The 16,509-nt window shown below is 49.8% G+C and overlaps 1 protein-coding gene across 5 annotated transcripts in view; it reads right to left on the bottom strand.

The window, feature by feature from the left end:
- Nucleotides 1-513: 513 nt before the first annotated feature.
- ST8SIA2 (ST8 alpha-N-acetyl-neuraminide alpha-2,8-sialyltransferase 2) overlaps nt 514-16,509 on the bottom strand; it is a 28,172-nt gene continuing 12,176 nt past the window's right edge. For 2 of the 5 annotated variants that reach the window (XM_035336074.1, XM_035336073.1), the window contains 5 exons: nt 14,924-14,986; nt 12,875-13,003; nt 12,147-12,404; nt 10,088-10,381; nt 514-2,915 (listed from right to left, as the gene is read on the bottom strand). In XM_035336074.1, coding sequence (XP_035191965.1) covers nt 2,627-2,915; nt 10,088-10,381; nt 12,147-12,404; nt 12,875-13,003; nt 14,924-14,986 — 1,033 coding nt within the window. In that variant the 3' untranslated portion in view covers nt 514-2,626. The remainder of the gene's footprint in view (nt 2,916-10,087; nt 10,382-12,146; nt 12,405-12,874; nt 13,004-14,923; nt 14,987-16,509) is intronic. The other 3 variants (XM_035336077.1, XM_035336076.1, XM_035336075.1) reach the window with 2 other exon arrangements.

Genomic DNA, 16,509 nt, shown 5'->3' with positions numbered 1-16,509 from the left:
GGTGAACCCCAAGCTCTCCTCCCCCTGCTCAGAAAGCAGGAGGGCTTTGCGGCTTGTCCAGCTGCTGGGGCTTGGGAGAGCTGGGTCCCATCTGCCTGCTGGAAACAGATGACAAAGCATGTTGCCAGTGGGGATTGGGGTTGGAGTTCCTCCGAGAACCACGCTGGACCTGACACAGCCACAAGAAGCACGGGGAGGTTTCTGGATGCTTCTTGTGCCAGGAACCAACCTGGATGGCAGTGAGGTGAAATGGGAGCTCTCGCACTGACCTGAGCAGCTGCAGGGCTTCAGTCTTGGTTTAATACATTTACAACAGGGGAATAGAAACACCACCAGCAATTTCATCCTCCAGGATAATTTGTCTATAGCTTGCCTTTGTTCTGCCCCAGAAGATGCTTCAAGGGCACCAGAAAACCTCTTTCTCCCTTCCCTTTTCTCCCTATTTAACCGGCATGGCATTTTACAGTCTTACCACACTTCTCACACTGATACATCAAAAAAATTGCACATTTGTTTCATTTTCTTGCATTTTTATTTAAAAAGAAGGTTTGCTAACAGCGATCAGTACCGTGGCCCAGGCCCCTCAATACAACAGTTGGCTTTAGCAGTCCTGTGGCTTCATCCCCATCTCTCCCTCCTCTGTACCAGGACAAACCAGGGATTATCCCATTTAGCAACCACTCCTGAATCATGGGATGCTCCTCGGCACTGCAGATGACTTCCACCTTGCAGTTTCACTCTTTGCCTCCTCCTGTCTCAGGAAACCTCAACAGCTTAAGCTGAGGTTCACAGCCAGATTTAACTTTATACTGTCACTAAACTCAATAAAAATAAAATTAAAAAAAGAAAACAGGTTTAAAAAGCATACATAAAATAAATCACTTTCTGGAGTTGGAAAGAAACGTCCCCCTGGCGGCAGATTAGCCCACTTTTATCCACTATAATATTGCTTACACCTTAATCTTCAGCATCTTCATCTGACACTAATTAGCAGGCTGGAGGTTCCTACGGGTATCATACTGTCTACATCCCAAAACATGAAAGAGAGCTCTTCCTTTTACCACCTGAAGCACTCTGCTTTTAAAGAAACAATGTCAAGTATTGCAGACCCAAAATGCACACTTTTCAACTTAAAAACCACAGCAGTAGGAGGAGGCACAAAGGTGCTGAAACCTCACCACAAAAGCATTGCGACGCATGCCCAGGGCTCGGCTGTGCATTATTTGCTTGCACACAAATTAAACCCAAATTGCACTCGCTGAACCCTGGACTCACCTGCACTCTGGCACCCAGCACTAATTAGGAGATGAATCAAGGAGGTTGTGGAAGCAGAAAATTAAATGAGCTAATCAGACCAATCTAGTTACTTCCCTCAAAAAAAGGAATGCAAAATTTAGAGAAAAGCCAACACAGTTGTAATAACTTTTTATATTTTAGGTACTCTCAGAAATGCATGGGAAAAGATTAATTATTTCTTTGACGTTCATTACTACGCAAGCATCCCATTGAGAGCTATCTGACATCCTATTTAACTGTTCAGAACAACAACTAATTGGAGCTTAAAAGAAAGGATAGATCAGGACTTCAGTAATGCAGCACTGTGTGCTGGCTCCTTGCGGAGAAGTGAAAATAAATTATTTAGACTTGACAAAGTCCCTTAAAGTCCTGCGGTCTTTCTGCTTGGCTGGGTCTCAGGCCTATCACCAATATTTCAGCAGTTATTTTTGGAGGGGGAGAGAAGGCAGGCTGCTTAGCAGGTAGCTTTTGGGAATTAAGAGCTAGATGTACTTATGGTTTTCATGAGCCCTGGCAGATGTTGAGTGTCTTAGACCGGGGCACAGTAAGACACTTAATACTAATGGCGTTGGTTTGCAGCAAAAAACCTTCCTGCCATGTTCCAGCATCTCCGCTCCTTCCTTTCTATATCTCTCCTTAAGAAAGGATGAGGAAACTCATCCTCAGCATCCTCCTAACTGTCCACCCAGCTCATCCACCGCCTCCTGGAGGCCACACTGCAGCCCTGGAGGCTTCTCCCTCGCCTCTCCAAAGGCTGTGCTCAGATCTGTGTGCTGCCCTGCCAGGCACCGGTCCCTGCTGGCAGGGGACTGGTCCCGCTGGGTGTTTCTCAGCTGTGAGAGCCGCCAACAAACCTTCCCTGCCCACCCCGCTCCCTGCCCCTTCCCTCCCCGCCACGAGCACGGAGCCAAGAACGTGCCTTGCTGCAGTGCGCCAGGCGGTCTTGGCCGAACAAACTAACTACCAACCTCGGACCAGTCACGACAAACGGCTTCACGTTTACCCATCACCTAACATACCCTCAAAAACCAAGGTCACCACCACACGCTTCGGACGTCTGTCGAACGCCCGCTCCCGGCCCAGTGAACGCGAGGTCTCGCCCAGGCCGGCCACTCCAGATGCTCCCGCGCTTCTCCTGCCCCTTCCTTGGTGAACACCAAACAGTTATAATACTCAGGTCAATATATATAGGTACCACGTATATGTATTTGTGCCGCTGCTCTGCGCGTTGACAAAGACAACCATCCCCACCAGGCCGCACTCGGCCTTTCCGCCCCCTCCCCGGCCTGCCCTGGTTGTGCAGCCTGCAGGAACGCGGCCGGGGGCCGCCCTACGTGGTGGCCCCGTCACACTCCCCCACAGTCAGCTTCAAGGCTCCCTGCTGGTGCAGAGTCTTTAAGGCTTTGAACTCCAAGGGCATGGTGTGCGGGCTGGCCTGCGAGGTGTAGCCGTACTTGAGGCTGTCGTAGTAGTGGTACTTGACCGGGTGCTGGTTCTGGTCCAGGGGGAAGGGCCAGAAGCCGTAGAGGTGGATGCGGTTGCAGAAGCGAGTGGCCAGGGTGTACATGAGGAGGCCGGTGGTGGGTCGCTTGATGTGCACCTTGTTGGTCAGCCAGTACCTGCAAAAGGACAGCAGAAGAAAGCCTATTATTGCCCCCGTGGCTGGGCTCACGCACAAAGCTCGTCTCCTGTGATTTTTTTCCCCCTCTCCGGCCTCCGGCTGAGATATATTGGTGATTCAAAGTGAGAGGTTTCTGACTAGCAGAAGAGTTCTCCATGCCAAGAAAGCCTCTCTGGGGATTGCTTCATGAATAAGCATCTCCTGCTCTCTGTCTGGCGGTTACACCACACGTGTTGCTATGGCATTGAAGCATCTCATGTCTCGGCAATCCGTTATGAAAAACAAATTGCTCGCAACACTGGCCTTCGGTACTTCAGCCTACAATTATCTTCCAATCAACCTAGGAGATCGATACCTCAGACCTAACCATCCACACGTCAAGTAGACTCCAGCAGCCCCTCGAAGCAGCCACTCGCACACACAGCTGACGATTTTCATTGATCAATGAAGGTTTTACTGACAGTAAACACAACAGGGCTGTAAAAACGTTTGCCTTTGAATAACGGGTCAGCAAGCTGAAGGAGCTCAAACACACCTGCTCCTGTGCCCATGGTACACGCAGCCACCGCTCTGTGGTCCTGTATCAAAACACAGCACCGCGCTTCACAGCATCAGTCCATGAAACATGCAGTTGGCCATATTGCAATATACAACACGCGATACACAAGCTAGATGCTCTCCCTGTTGCAAACTGTGCTGTTTTTTATGAGGGATGGCAAAAAGTTAGGGGAAAGAGGCATCCTGTAGCGATGCTCGAGCAGAAAGGAGCAGCCGCTGTATTTTTTGGGCTGCTGATAAAAGTTCCCACAGTATCAACATCTTGTAATAAGAAGTTTCCAGCGCCCAGCGCGTTATTGCACAGACAATTTATCTAGTTTGCTCAGTGGCAAAGCACTGTCGAGGAGCAAAATCAGAAAGGAGAAGACTGGGGGGGAGGGGTGGAAGAGATCCCCAGGCACACTCCCTCCTCCCCGAACACGTTTGATGCTGCCGCTGCCTGCTCAAGCCCTCGCTGCGGGGTCTGCCAGTGGATTATTGGTGATGGGTAATTCAGAGGGCCTGGGTGCAGGTGACTGAACACGGGACATGTCTTGCTCCTCATTCACGCTTCCCACTGGGCTCCCGAGGGTCCGGGGCTCAGACAGCAGGAACCCGCGGGAGAGCAGAGCCATAATCCTGCAAATTAGCTTTTCACGAAAGCCATTAAAATTTAGCAACCAAGGCACAAAATGTACTTGCTTGTTCTCAGCGAGATAAGAGAAAAATTGACTTTTCTGGTGAATCAAATTCCAGAGGCGTGCACGGGAAGGGGGGGCAGGTTCATGGGGGTCCAATGCCCCAGGACTGGCCAGGAGCCTGCAGCTTTAGCTAAGTACGAGTGCGGTGTCTGGGGAAGGATGTCCTCCTTGCCTGACTCCTCTCCTCAGCACCCAGCATGGAAGAGGAGCAAGAAAGTGGGGAGGAAACAGCAAGAATAAGCGTCACCATTGGCCTTTTCCGGGCTTGCCCAGGGATTGAGCTATGGGGACAGCAAAGCTTGCCGTGGTGCCACTGCCTCATCCCACAGGTGGCTGCAAAACAGATTCCTTGATTCCTTCAGGGGGAATTACATCAGACCCCTGATGTGCACAGAGAAATAGGAGGTTATCACAGCTGTTTAATGATGAATTAGGGTATCCTCCTGTGGCAGAGAAGCCACCCAGGAGGAGCTGTCACACTGGGGGTGGCTCTGGGGGAAGATGCAGCCCTCAGCTTGAGGGCACCCCACAGCAAGCTACTGGGGTGCCTGCCCAGCCTGCCCGAAATGGTGACTTTTTTTTTTTATTTTTTTAAAGATATATTAAGAATGACAAAAATGATAGGGACTGCACTCCGAGGAGCCCTCCCAGCCACAGCAGGAAGGGAATCTGCCAAAACAACCCAATGTGCCCACTGGGCACTCCAAACCTTCCTGCAACATCACAGCGGGGCTCAGTGACAATTCAGATGCTCAGAATGAAAATAACAGATACCATACATAATATATCATGTCCAAACCATACTACAGGTCACACCTCAGCACTTCCAAGTCACTTCTTACACAATTAAGGTGGGAAACTTCCAGTGAGTGCTGGGGAACACTTATTAATGACCCGTTTGTGGCAGGAGTGTGGGACGATCTCCCTCTCGTCTCTCCCACCACTGGCCAACAGAGACAGTGGCCACATCCCCAGTGCAGGAGAGAACAGCTGGGGATGGAAATAAAACCTAATTAATTCCGTAAATCCAAATGAGGTTGTCTGGGCGCACATGGGATGCTGTGTCAACAGCACACCTTTAATATGTGAGGTCCGGGATTTTAATTAGGAGGAAAGATAATCTTGAAGCAGGCAGTAATTATTTTTCAAATTGGCTACACCAATCACCATAACTATTAACTGCAACATTTTATGGAAAGAGACAGCAATTAAAAGAGAAGAGCAAAGAGCAGTCCTGAAACTCAATGCCTCCTTTCTCAGAGCCCTTCCGATCGCCGACCTCCTTCAGAAGCAGCGTAAACAAACCCTCAGGGGTGTAAGCAGCTACAGAGATGGTCTGGCACCTGAGTGGGATGCAGCTATGAATAGGAGCCATAATGCTGCCAGGCAGGAATTGCTTGAGACAGCTCTTGTTTGGAGGAGCATGATAACGACAAATGGAAAATGCCACCAGATCATCAAGGCCATCTTTTGTAAGGGAGCGGCCCAGACACAGGGCTGAGCACCTATCCGAGCTGATACTTGGTGCTAGCCAAGGACAGAGGTTTTGGAAGGAGCAGCTCAGAGCCCTGTGCTTTCTCCTCACTGGGTACCATCCACATGGACATCTTGCAAAAGAGACTTCACCAGCGCCCCCCAGCCACTGGAAAAAGTGCTGCTCCTCCCCAAAACCCAGGCAAAACTTAACAGTTCCAGCACATGGAGGCAATCACAGCAACACCAATTTCCCAGCAGGTTTCCAAGAAGTCTCCTGAGCACAACTGCCCAGCGCTGCTGCCATTGCATGGCTCAGCCCTTTGAGACCCAGTGGGAATACCTCTGGAGACAAAATGCTCCAAAGTCGCCTGTAGGAAGACCCAGCTCCCACCTGCAGCTGGAGGGAGTGACAACGCTCATCCTCCCCCTACATCACTCTGTGCACTGAATTTGGGGAGCGGAGTCTGGCTCTGGCTTGTGCCAAGATGCTGGGTACACGACTCTTCCCTGCAGGCAGCATTTGGGATCATTAGCAGGGGCAGGATCCTGCCCTGTGCTTGCACATCACCTCCTGATGTATCCGAGGAAACCCTCAGGTAACGTGTACCCTCCAGGCAAGGGTTAAAGTGCAGGATAAAACAAACAGAAAATCTATCACACTGATGAAATGAGTAAAAGAAAGCCAGGTCAATGAAGAAATCAAGTTTCAGCAGCATCAGCCGCATTATTTTGTGATACAAATCAGAATAGCTGAAATAATGCAATTTCAGACCCTTTTAAAACAGCTTATTTGTCCAAGTGCGATACAAACACAAGCTGCTGTGGAGGTACTAGCTCCTGAGTGTCTGAAGCACATTATCTGCCTGCCACACACATCCTGCTCCCATTAACACTCACGAGAGGCTGGCTGAAGGCAATCAGCACCCTGCTGGCACCCTGTGCTCCCACTGCTGCACACCAGGACAGGACCAGCACGGAACAGCACAGAGAGGAGATGAAGTGCTGGAGCCCGGGGCATAGCGAAATCTTCTTGCCCATCTGTCCTTGTGTCCAGTTTGCTCCTTCACCTCCAAAAAAATAACCCTGCAGTAACCAGATCTGTGCTGGATGGGGGCTGACCCTGAGGTCCTCACCAAGAGGTCCTAAAGCTGGAGACAGACACCAGCCTGGATACAGTGTGCCTCATGTGCTCGTGCAGAAGGGGCGAGAATAATTGCTCACACAAGTGTTCCTCATCTAACACACACACGGCTCTACTTTGCTGTTATTCAGGTGTGAGGACCCAGAGAGACATCTGAGGCAAGGCGAACCCACCTCATGTCCCACCAAGCCGTGTTTCTGAGGACACATGGCAGAGCCGCGCTACGAAAGCTGCGGGCACCAAGCAAGGCGATTGCTGTCACAGAGAGCATGCGCGAGCTGTCACGGCTGCTTGGATGGTAAACCTAATGGGAGAGCGAGCCAAGGGGCTGGAAGATCTATTGATTTTTTTTTTTTTTTTAAGAAGTTCTTAATAAAATCTGATGGGATTAGAATTGGTTACAGCCAAGAGCTCCTTGTGATGGACACAGTGAGAAATGCTAGACTAGATTATACGAGGCGAACTGAAATGTGCCCATGAATTCTCCACAAGAGGTGATACTCAGACCTCCAGACACAATTATTCCCACCCCCCCCACTTCCTGCATTTCATGTTATTCCTCTAACAAAAGCTGCTTGGCAATAGGGATTACAAGGCTTTTTGGAGACACTAACAGATGACTTATAAGGGGCTCGCTTGCTTCCCAGCCAGAAGATGAGCACTGTGCTTGCCAGAAGCATTGCTCAGGAGACATTTTATAGAATCTCTCAGAAGTGAGTCATGCACCCCAAAACACATGGAACCAGCACTGGGAACTGGCTCCTTAGCTGTAACTCTGCTCCATTACTTTGACAGTTTGCTTCTGAGCCCCTCCATCGAAATGCCAATGGCTCTCCCCCTTCTCGGCATGCAGGGAGTGGAGCTGGTGAGTTTAACCATGAGAGACGAGCCTCTGTCCTACTGCACCAACACAAAGTCTGCCAGCAAACCTTTAAGGCACCAGCACAGCTGGGAAGGTGGTGTCTCACATGATGCTGTTAAGGACAACAAAAACAAAATGCTTTTTATTTATCTCAGTGATGCACGCTCTACAAGTGCCTCAAATGCACTGCAAATTATAGGAAGAAGTGTTCAATTGCCACGGAAATGCATTTTGGTCTGGGGGAAAGCAGAGCAGGACAATAAATTCTGCAGTTCAAGGAAGAGTCAAGAACTTACAAACGTATTTTTCTGGAAGTGAAGGAAGAACAGTAAAGGCAAAGCTTTTGCAGCTGAATTGAAGTTGGCTGAGATAACATTAGTCTGTGTAGAAAGTGCAATTTCTTAAAAAAAAAAAAAAAAAAAAAGAAAGAAAAAGGAAAATACTTAAAAAGTGTTTCTTAGCTGAAAGACCTTCCCCATTTCTTTGTGATTTCCAAATCAACTTAGGATAGATTATAAATCAAAGGTAGCTTTATCCAGCAAAGAAGAAGGGAAAACTCTATCACTGTAGTGCAAGAGGGTGTTCAGAAGGTTTTGTAGGTTATTGTTTCTCAGCTGCATGCTACACTCCACAGGGTGTCTTAATTTCACAAATCTCAGATCCATCAAAGAAAAAGCTTAATGCTGTAACTGCCATGTTCCTCAGAGAGACGGGGACTGTGGAAGTTGTTGGAGACCATGCCCCTCTAACAACTAGGAGGTCATCAAGCAAAAATACACAACCATTGTAGAAATAAGTATCCAAGACGATAAGTAACTAAACTCCTAGTCATTCCGGTCAGTTTGGCTTGAGGAAGGACTCCTTCCTCATCCCAAACCGCACCATATGTTGTAGTAATCATTAATCAACAGCATCCTCATTTTCCTGCCTTTGGGCTGATAAGCAGGAGGGCAGGGCAGGCAGCAGCTGCCCTAGTGAGGTGGGAGGCAGGCAGCTTGGGGCACCCTCCTCTCGTCCCGTGGGGAGCTGGGGAGCAGTGCCCAGCCCCACCAGACCCTCACGGAGCTTCCTGCGGGTCGGTGCTGGCTCTGGGAGCAGTTGCCAGCACAGGATTAGCAGCCTGTTGATTTAAAGGGCTTATTACAGGAGCTTAATTCTATTTTGACAGATGAAAGTAAGTCAATTACAGCTAGAAATAGCTCAGAATTTGGGTTATTTCCCCCCCCTTTTACGTGAGTTGTGGTGTCGTTTTCCTTCCCTTTCTTTACCTCAAAGCCAGCATTTTCTGTAAAAAGCCTCTCAGGCCCAGGGAAACCTCGAGCTGAGGCACCGGAGGGCAGACCCTGCTGTCCTCATGCCTTACTGCTGCCTGGGATTCACCGTGATGCCAGAGCCCAGCTTAGGCTGGCTCGTGCTGAAAATCACTGCGAGAGCACCCCCAGGGCCTGCCCTGTGCCCACCCTCAGTGCTGGCATGAGGAGATGCCAGCAGGGAGAAACCCATCTGAAAAGCTCAGGCTGGAAGGTGCAGAGGAGAAGAAATGTCCAAAGTCATCAAGAACTGTTAGTGCTGAGTCTTAGAGGGGGGAGCATCACCTGCACAAATGAATTCCCAGCGTGGGAGAACAACAGGTTGGAGTCTGGATGAGAGAGAACTGCTACAAAGGGGCTGCCATTAAGGCACCTCCTGCACAAGCCACCACCTGCCTGCACTCCCTAAATACCTAATGAATGAACTCTCACCCCAGAAAAATAAAGTGAGAGCCTACCTCATCCCCAAGGCATTCACAGAGAAGTCTCCCTTCCTTTATAACCTCCCCAGTACCTTCCAGCTGTGCCTTCCCCACTCCTGCAATTGCAGTCACAACACAACCATTGCCCTCCCAACACATCCATTCACCACCACCTGAGCCTATTTACCTGATCAGCAGGCCAGGCCATGTCAGACCTTTCCCTGCCTTAGAAGTTCATTTGAGATGAGCACTGCAATTAGCACCAATACAGGAGCACATGGGCTACTCAACTGCTCAGGAACTACCGGGCCTTGCCCTTCCAAGCTACCCCCAGCTCCCTGATGCGAGGAGCTGGTTGATGTCCCCACGTGTTGCTCAAGCCCATGGTGACAAGCCTTGTCACTAGCCAGCACACACGCATTTCTTCTAGGAAAGCCCTAACTGGGGAGTGATTGTGGTGACATCCAAGCTTACAGCCAGCAAAGCACTATCAGACTCAGGCTCTGTTGCACAGCTAGAACACCTCATGCTCAGCCCAGCAAGGAGCCTGGGCTTGCAAGGTGTTCTCCAGTTCTCATTTAGGGCCCAGCCACAGCTTGTGGAGTCTTCCTCATGGTCTGCAGAAGAAACAGCTCGTGCTGTTTGCTGTATGCCTCTAGCACAAAGCTGGCTCAGGAAGCTCACGAAATGCTGGCTCCAAGCGCATCAACCGTGCTCTCACCCTCGGACAGCATGCAGCAGGCGCAGCGAGGGGTAGGCAGTCCTGACGTTGATGCGGTGCTTCAGGATGAGCTCGTTCACCCACTCCACGCGCTCCTTGCCCCCCTTGGCCATGAACGCTGGGATCCACAGGATGCTGCCGTTGAGGCTGTGCAGGCGCTGCAGCAGCTTCTCCCGCCACGTCTCGTTCACCAGGTCCTCGAAGGCTCGCTGGATGACCGACGGGTTCATGGTCACCAGGTCCGTCTTCATGCCCACGTCCTGCGAGTACTCCTGGACGGGGGCCAGGTTGCACCTGTGAGGGGAAACACTGAACAGCCCTCCGCAATGGATATGAGAGAGGGCACTAACACCAGTGATGCCCAAAGCTGGGGCAGTAACAGATGTGCCCGTTTGCCCTCACTTTTTGGAAGGGGACAGGAAGAAGAATGAGTCTTTGTGATAAATTAGAGAGGCTCTCACCTGGTAGTGATGAGCTATGTCAATACACCAGCACGCGTGTGCATGTTCCTCTGGGCAATGCTAATACCGCGTGTAACTGGTGGGCGGGTTTGTACGGTCTGTATTGCTGCTGGTGCAGTTCAAAAATAACACAGAGCAACAAACCTCCCTTGTCTGCTGCCACAGCAGATTTGAAATGAAATGGCTTTCCCCACACAAGGAAGACGCTCGCCTCTGTAAGTGCCTGCACACCCTGCGGCAGCAGCAGCAGCTTGGGCAGGCTGGCAGACGGCCCCAGGTGAAACACACACCAGCAGTGACAATGACACCGGCAGGAGGTGGATGCCACAGGACACGAGCTCCATGGGGTTTGGCTGATTGGAGCCTGTGACCTTCAAAAACCCACTCTCGTTCCATCATTTTAATTGCTGCCTCCTCTGGGGTCGTGCAGGTGGGTAGGGGCTCCCATGCTCCTGCAAGGGATGAGGATGGAGGGGCTGTGGGATAAACCGCCAGCAGATCCCCCCTGTTATATGGGGGGTTCCTACAGCACACTGTGCTCTCCAGTGATGTTTTGCAGTGAATTTACAGTATTTAACGAGCAGGAATTGTGTCTTAACCATCTGTCTCGATAATCAACTACTACTGGTATTTTCCCCACTTTGCAGATGGGGAAATAATGGAAAGAAAACCCAGCGAGCGGCATGCAGGGCCCTGGAGCCCATCTGATGTGCTTGCTGCAGGAGTCAGTTGGCTTAAAATAAACAGTGGGTCTGAAGAGCAAAGCTGTGGACAGAGCCCATTCACTGCTGGCCATGGCCTCGTGGAGCAAAGCTCCTCAGGAGGATGCAGTTTTGAGTGGTGGCTCAGCTAATCTATGGTGGGAAGAGCACATCCACGCCAGCCCTGCATTAGCACACATGGCTGGGGAGACATCACTCCAAACCCCAGTCCTACCCCACCTTATGCCCAGCAAAACTTTTCTCTCGCAACTTTGCTACCTGACATGAAACCCCTCCCTAAACTTTGCCAGAAGAGCAACAAGCTGTTTTCTCCTTTGCTCACCATGGTTATGTTTAAGGATGCAGACGACATGGTCCCATGAGCTGTGGCCAGGAGGGAGCTGCTGGCAGCCAGGCTGGAGCAGCTGGCCGTGAGCAAGGGCAGAGGTGACATTATCCTTGTCCCCACGTCACGCAGGGGACTGCCTCTGTGAGCTGCTGATGGATTGGGCTGTCTTCATAATAGACTTGCCAGGAAGCAAATGTCTGCACATACATAAATCATCAGCGGGATCCCACAGCCCCTCAGCTAGCGGATGTACACGGGTGCTGGGGATGGACGGGAGGGCTGGTGTGCTCCTCCTCTGCACTCCAAGCATCTTGGAGGGAATTTGGTGGAGATCAGGACCTGCCACTGCAGGTCTTTGGGGCAGCGTGACTGCAGGACATGGGCACTGGGGACAGCGGGGTGAGAAGACATGGGCTGCATTTGCAAGGAGCACTTGGTGGTGGGTGTAAGAGTTCACAGCAAGGTGTTTGCATCAGTGAACTTTATGCTTGCACCTCTCCAATCTCCCAAACGCCCAAACCCACCACATGGCAGGATGCGGCCCCTACCTGATGACGAAGCTGTGTGCATCGATCTCGGGGCCGCAGCCGCTGCTGAGCAGGACCCCCGAGTTGCCCACGATGGCGCAGGAGGGGAACTGCTTGCCCTTCAGGGGCGAGGTGCGGGGCAGCAGCTCGTACAGGTTCTGCGAGACATTCATGGTGCTGTCCCTGTCAAAGACGTAGTGGATGATGTCCCCCGGCTTCAGCGTTCCCTTCAGCACCGAGATGTCCTTCTCTGCATCCAGGAACTTCAAGATCTGTTTCCTGGGGACAGGGAAGAAAACAGCCCCATCAGCTCAGGTACAGAGGGAATTTGGGTAACACAGAAGATGAACTCTTTGTCTCCTGCTTGCCCTGCAGGAACAGCTTCCAAACAGCTGTCTCCATCTTAATGCCCTCTCCTGCCCCATCCAGCCCTTCCAGCAGGCTAGCGTGGCTGGCCCACCATCAGTGGGGTCTCCGCATTTCCCCTGGGGCACAACAGCATTGCACACCAGTTGCACTTGGCCTGGAAATTGGGGGCTTGAAAGCTCCGTGTTTCACGGCTGTAGGGCCAGCTGGTTCAGCCGGGAACTCATTTCCAAGCGATCGCTTACAGATATGAAGTCTAGCTCAGCAGGAGATAAGCCTTTTATTTCTTCCTTGACTCCTTTAGATGATATACAGAGGCAATTTGCCAGCTTGCACTGGAGAGGACCAGATCTGTCTCTTGTCCTATAGGTAATTACCAGTACCTGATCTTCAAAGAGAGTGTCTGGTTGTGTCTCCATTTGGATGAGGCTGGTTTAATGTCGTGCTTAATGCTTTCATTACTTCTGTCAACAACAGCTGGAGACGAAGAGTCATTTATTACTACTTCAGCTCTAGAGAAAAGAAAGACAGGGCGAGGGAGAGAGACAGGATCCGTTAGCATCCCAATGGCATTTCTAATCACTGTCTTCAGCTGTGGCTGCTGGAATTCAAACTTCATCAGAAAAGCAAAATTGTAGTTATTACCTAAATGAGAACTGAAAGCCCGTTTGTATTCTGCCAGGCTCAAGCCGACACAGATCCTTAAATACCTGCTCGCTCACACAAACACATACTCACAGGTTTACATAAAACACAATTGTACACATCGAGCCGGAGAAGCGCATGCACGGGGAGACACGAGCACACTGCAGAGGCAGGCTGGCAGATGAGACACACACACAGCCCTGTGGAGCCCAAAATGTCACTAAGAGATGGGCTGCACCCCAAAGAAGAGCCCCTCAGCTCCTGGGGCAGGTAAAAACCTCAAGAGGGAAGCACAACCTGTATTTCACCCTATGGAGAAATGAATTAATTGAGCTGCTGGGTGCTGCTTGTTTGGTTGGGTACTCACTATGAACACCCCAAACAAGAGGAGATTGACTCACTGATAAGTTTTTTCCCCATTGAAAAAGAACAAAATGATTTCAGCATCCATACTGCCTGCTCCATGCCCAGAAATGAGCAGGGGGATGAGAAACAGCCAGATACACTCATGCTGGGGTTTGGAGATGATCACTGGGAGACCCCAGCTTTTAATCCCTGCTCTAAGAGGCAAATAGGCCCCAGCACTTCAGTGCAATTTACATCAAATGGCATAAATTAAGGGAGCCTCTGCATATTTGATTTCAGCCAGCCGCCCTCCAAAGAGAATACCCAAGCATCTCATCAAGAAGCTGTGCATGTGTCTGCAGCCCCGAAAAAGCTTTCACACTTCAGAGCTCTCTGAAAACCACACAGCCAAAGCACTTGCTACCAGCTGAAGGGAATCTCCCTCTGTAGTGCAAAGGGCTTTTTCCAGGCGGAGAACAGTTTGTAAATAAATACATTCATAAAAGGCAGGTAAAGCCCAAGACGGGAAAAGAGGGAGAGACGGGGCAGAGCTGGTGGCCCAGGCTCACGGCAATGTGTAGCTCCTGGGAGCACATCTCCAGCCCAAGGCTGGTGCTCCTGAGGACACATTACATCTCAGACTATGTAGTGTTGCAGAAAGGAAGGGAAATGTGTTGATAAAGGCTGGATGTCAGTGTCCTTGTACATACCAAATGCTACGGGACCTTCTCCAGAGGCTGCCTCCAGTGGAGGTTGTTTCCCATCCTGTGTTTTGCTATTTCATCTCATGCCTTGCAAAGCTTACTTGTGAGGTGTCAAAAATCTTAAAGGAAATAGGGTAAAGGAATCTGAGGAATAACTACATTTTTTTTTTTTTTTGGTTTTGTTTTGTCCATTTTCTGTGTTTTGATGATGTGTTGTGACATCATTGCAGAATGGCACAGCTCTTTCATTCTTGCCTGGTGTCGCTGGGCTTTACAACTTGGCAGTGCTGGGACGACACAACATCATCATAAAAATAACACAGAGAGGCACCGAGTGAGGCTGTGATGCCATGAAATGACTCTGCAAGGGAGAGACGTTACTGAACTGCATTACGATAAAACCGAATGGGGTTCTGATGTCAAAGCAAGCTCTCTCATTCCTAATAGCACATAGTAAACTACAAAAATGGCAACTCTATCACTGACTTATTTTCACAATAAGTAACTCTTTCTCTTTCTCTCAATCACCGCAACTTGCAGATCCTTGGTTATTTGCAAATGATTATTGCACTGAGCTGGGGAAGGAGGGAGAGAAACGATTAAGAAAATGCAAAGCAGAAGTGAAAAGAAACAGATACATTTGCTAAATAAGACCAGCACTATCCAGCAAAGAGGAGAAGCAGATTAATAGCTGCCTTACAGCAAAAAACAAATGAACACAAAATCTAATTTACAAACCTATTAGATTTGCTATGTAAGCTGTTCACAGCTGATCTGATTGTACCTCTGCCTCCAGAACTCCTGCAAGACAAAGGAAATGCATTATTTATAAACCCGGCTCCTCTTTGCCAAGCATTGTTCAACAGTAAGAGATCCTGCTCCAAAGGGCTCTGAACTGAGACACCGCTCGCATCTCACCCCATCCGGAACGGAGATGTCCTGATGCCTGTGAAGGGTTTTTCACATCCGTTGTCGCTGCTGCTCTACTGCGACCGTAAAACCATTACAGCAAAAAGCTCCTAACCAACCCAATTAATAATACCTGTGCTCTCTAACCAGCCATCAAAGACATCTGGTCTCTGTTGTCAAAGCAGCGTGCAGCCTACAGGTTGCGTTAAATACATCTCAAGTTTTTTTTTTTTTTTTTTTTTTTTTTTACGCCTCAGGTGGGAGCTGTGCCTAGAGAAGGTCTCCTCCAGCTCCAGGTCTCCAAGGGATGTCCCCTGTCCTTTTCCAAGGGACTGATGGAACGGCCTGGCTGGGATTCCTGCTGCTGGCTTCATTTTGGGATTAAATTGAGACCACCCAATGTCTCCATTTTATCCCAAATGAGCCACCAAGCTCCTGGGTGATTTGCAGAAACCCTGTCCTCACTGTGCACCTTCTCCCAGCTTATAGTGACCCAAGAGAGACCCGGGACCCTGTTCCAACCTGCTCTGATCCCGTGGGTGCCCTGAAGCCCCTGGTCTCCACCCTCGGTGTGACCTGGCTGAAGCTACGAGACCATAGCACTGGGGTCGCTCGCAAGCTGGAGCTGGGACCTGAAGGGCCAGCCTTGTCACTGCCATGGCCTGGCAGCCCACACGAGGATGGGCACCAGACCTCCCTGGGCGAGACCTATGGAAATGCAGAGCCCACATTTCCAGCACCAGGTGCTGGACTGATGCTATAATTTAAAATAGGTGGGACCGAGCCCCTTCAGAAACCAATGTTACTGATATGACCCATCAATCCTCAGTTAAACAGATCCCAGTATTGTTCTGCATTTAGCTGCAGAGCCCCTTCTTGCTTTAGCTTGCTATTTTCAAGCAGGCCACAAAAAATCTGTCCCCTGCTTTCTGGTGACACTCAGTGGCAGACACATTTTAGCTGCCACATCCTCATTGCTCCATTTTATTGTTTCCATTGTACAGATAACTATATGAACACGCTCATAAAGAGAACCAAATTCTTCTCCAGCAGAAACATTATTACCTGGAAATATATACCTTAATGAAAATGTATCTCAGGAGCAGGTATTTTGAGCAGTCCTGAAAAGATCCCAAATGTATTAGACACAAATGAAATAGTGAGCATGACCATTTGGTATCATTAAAAAGATTTTCAGGCTTGTGGGACGTGATGTAAACCCCTTAGTTAGTCTGAGAGCAACCCTCAGCACTGCATAATATAAAACCCTTGGAAATGCTGTGATGTTTGTCCCTTCCCTTCCTCCCGCAGGAGGCCATCTACGGCCAAGCCATTGAGATTCTTCCTCCAACACTCTCCTTTTTCCTCTGACAAACCTGAGAGCTAGCGAGCTGTTTTTTTTTTCTTTTTTTTTT

Source organism: Oxyura jamaicensis, chromosome 10, assembly GCF_011077185.1.
Source record: "Oxyura jamaicensis isolate SHBP4307 breed ruddy duck chromosome 10, BPBGC_Ojam_1.0, whole genome shotgun sequence".
In the NCBI taxonomy this organism is placed as follows: Eukaryota; Metazoa; Chordata; class Aves; order Anseriformes; family Anatidae; genus Oxyura; species Oxyura jamaicensis.
The sequence above is the reverse complement of the archived record's forward strand: the minus strand, read 5'-3'. Positions and strand labels throughout refer to the sequence as shown.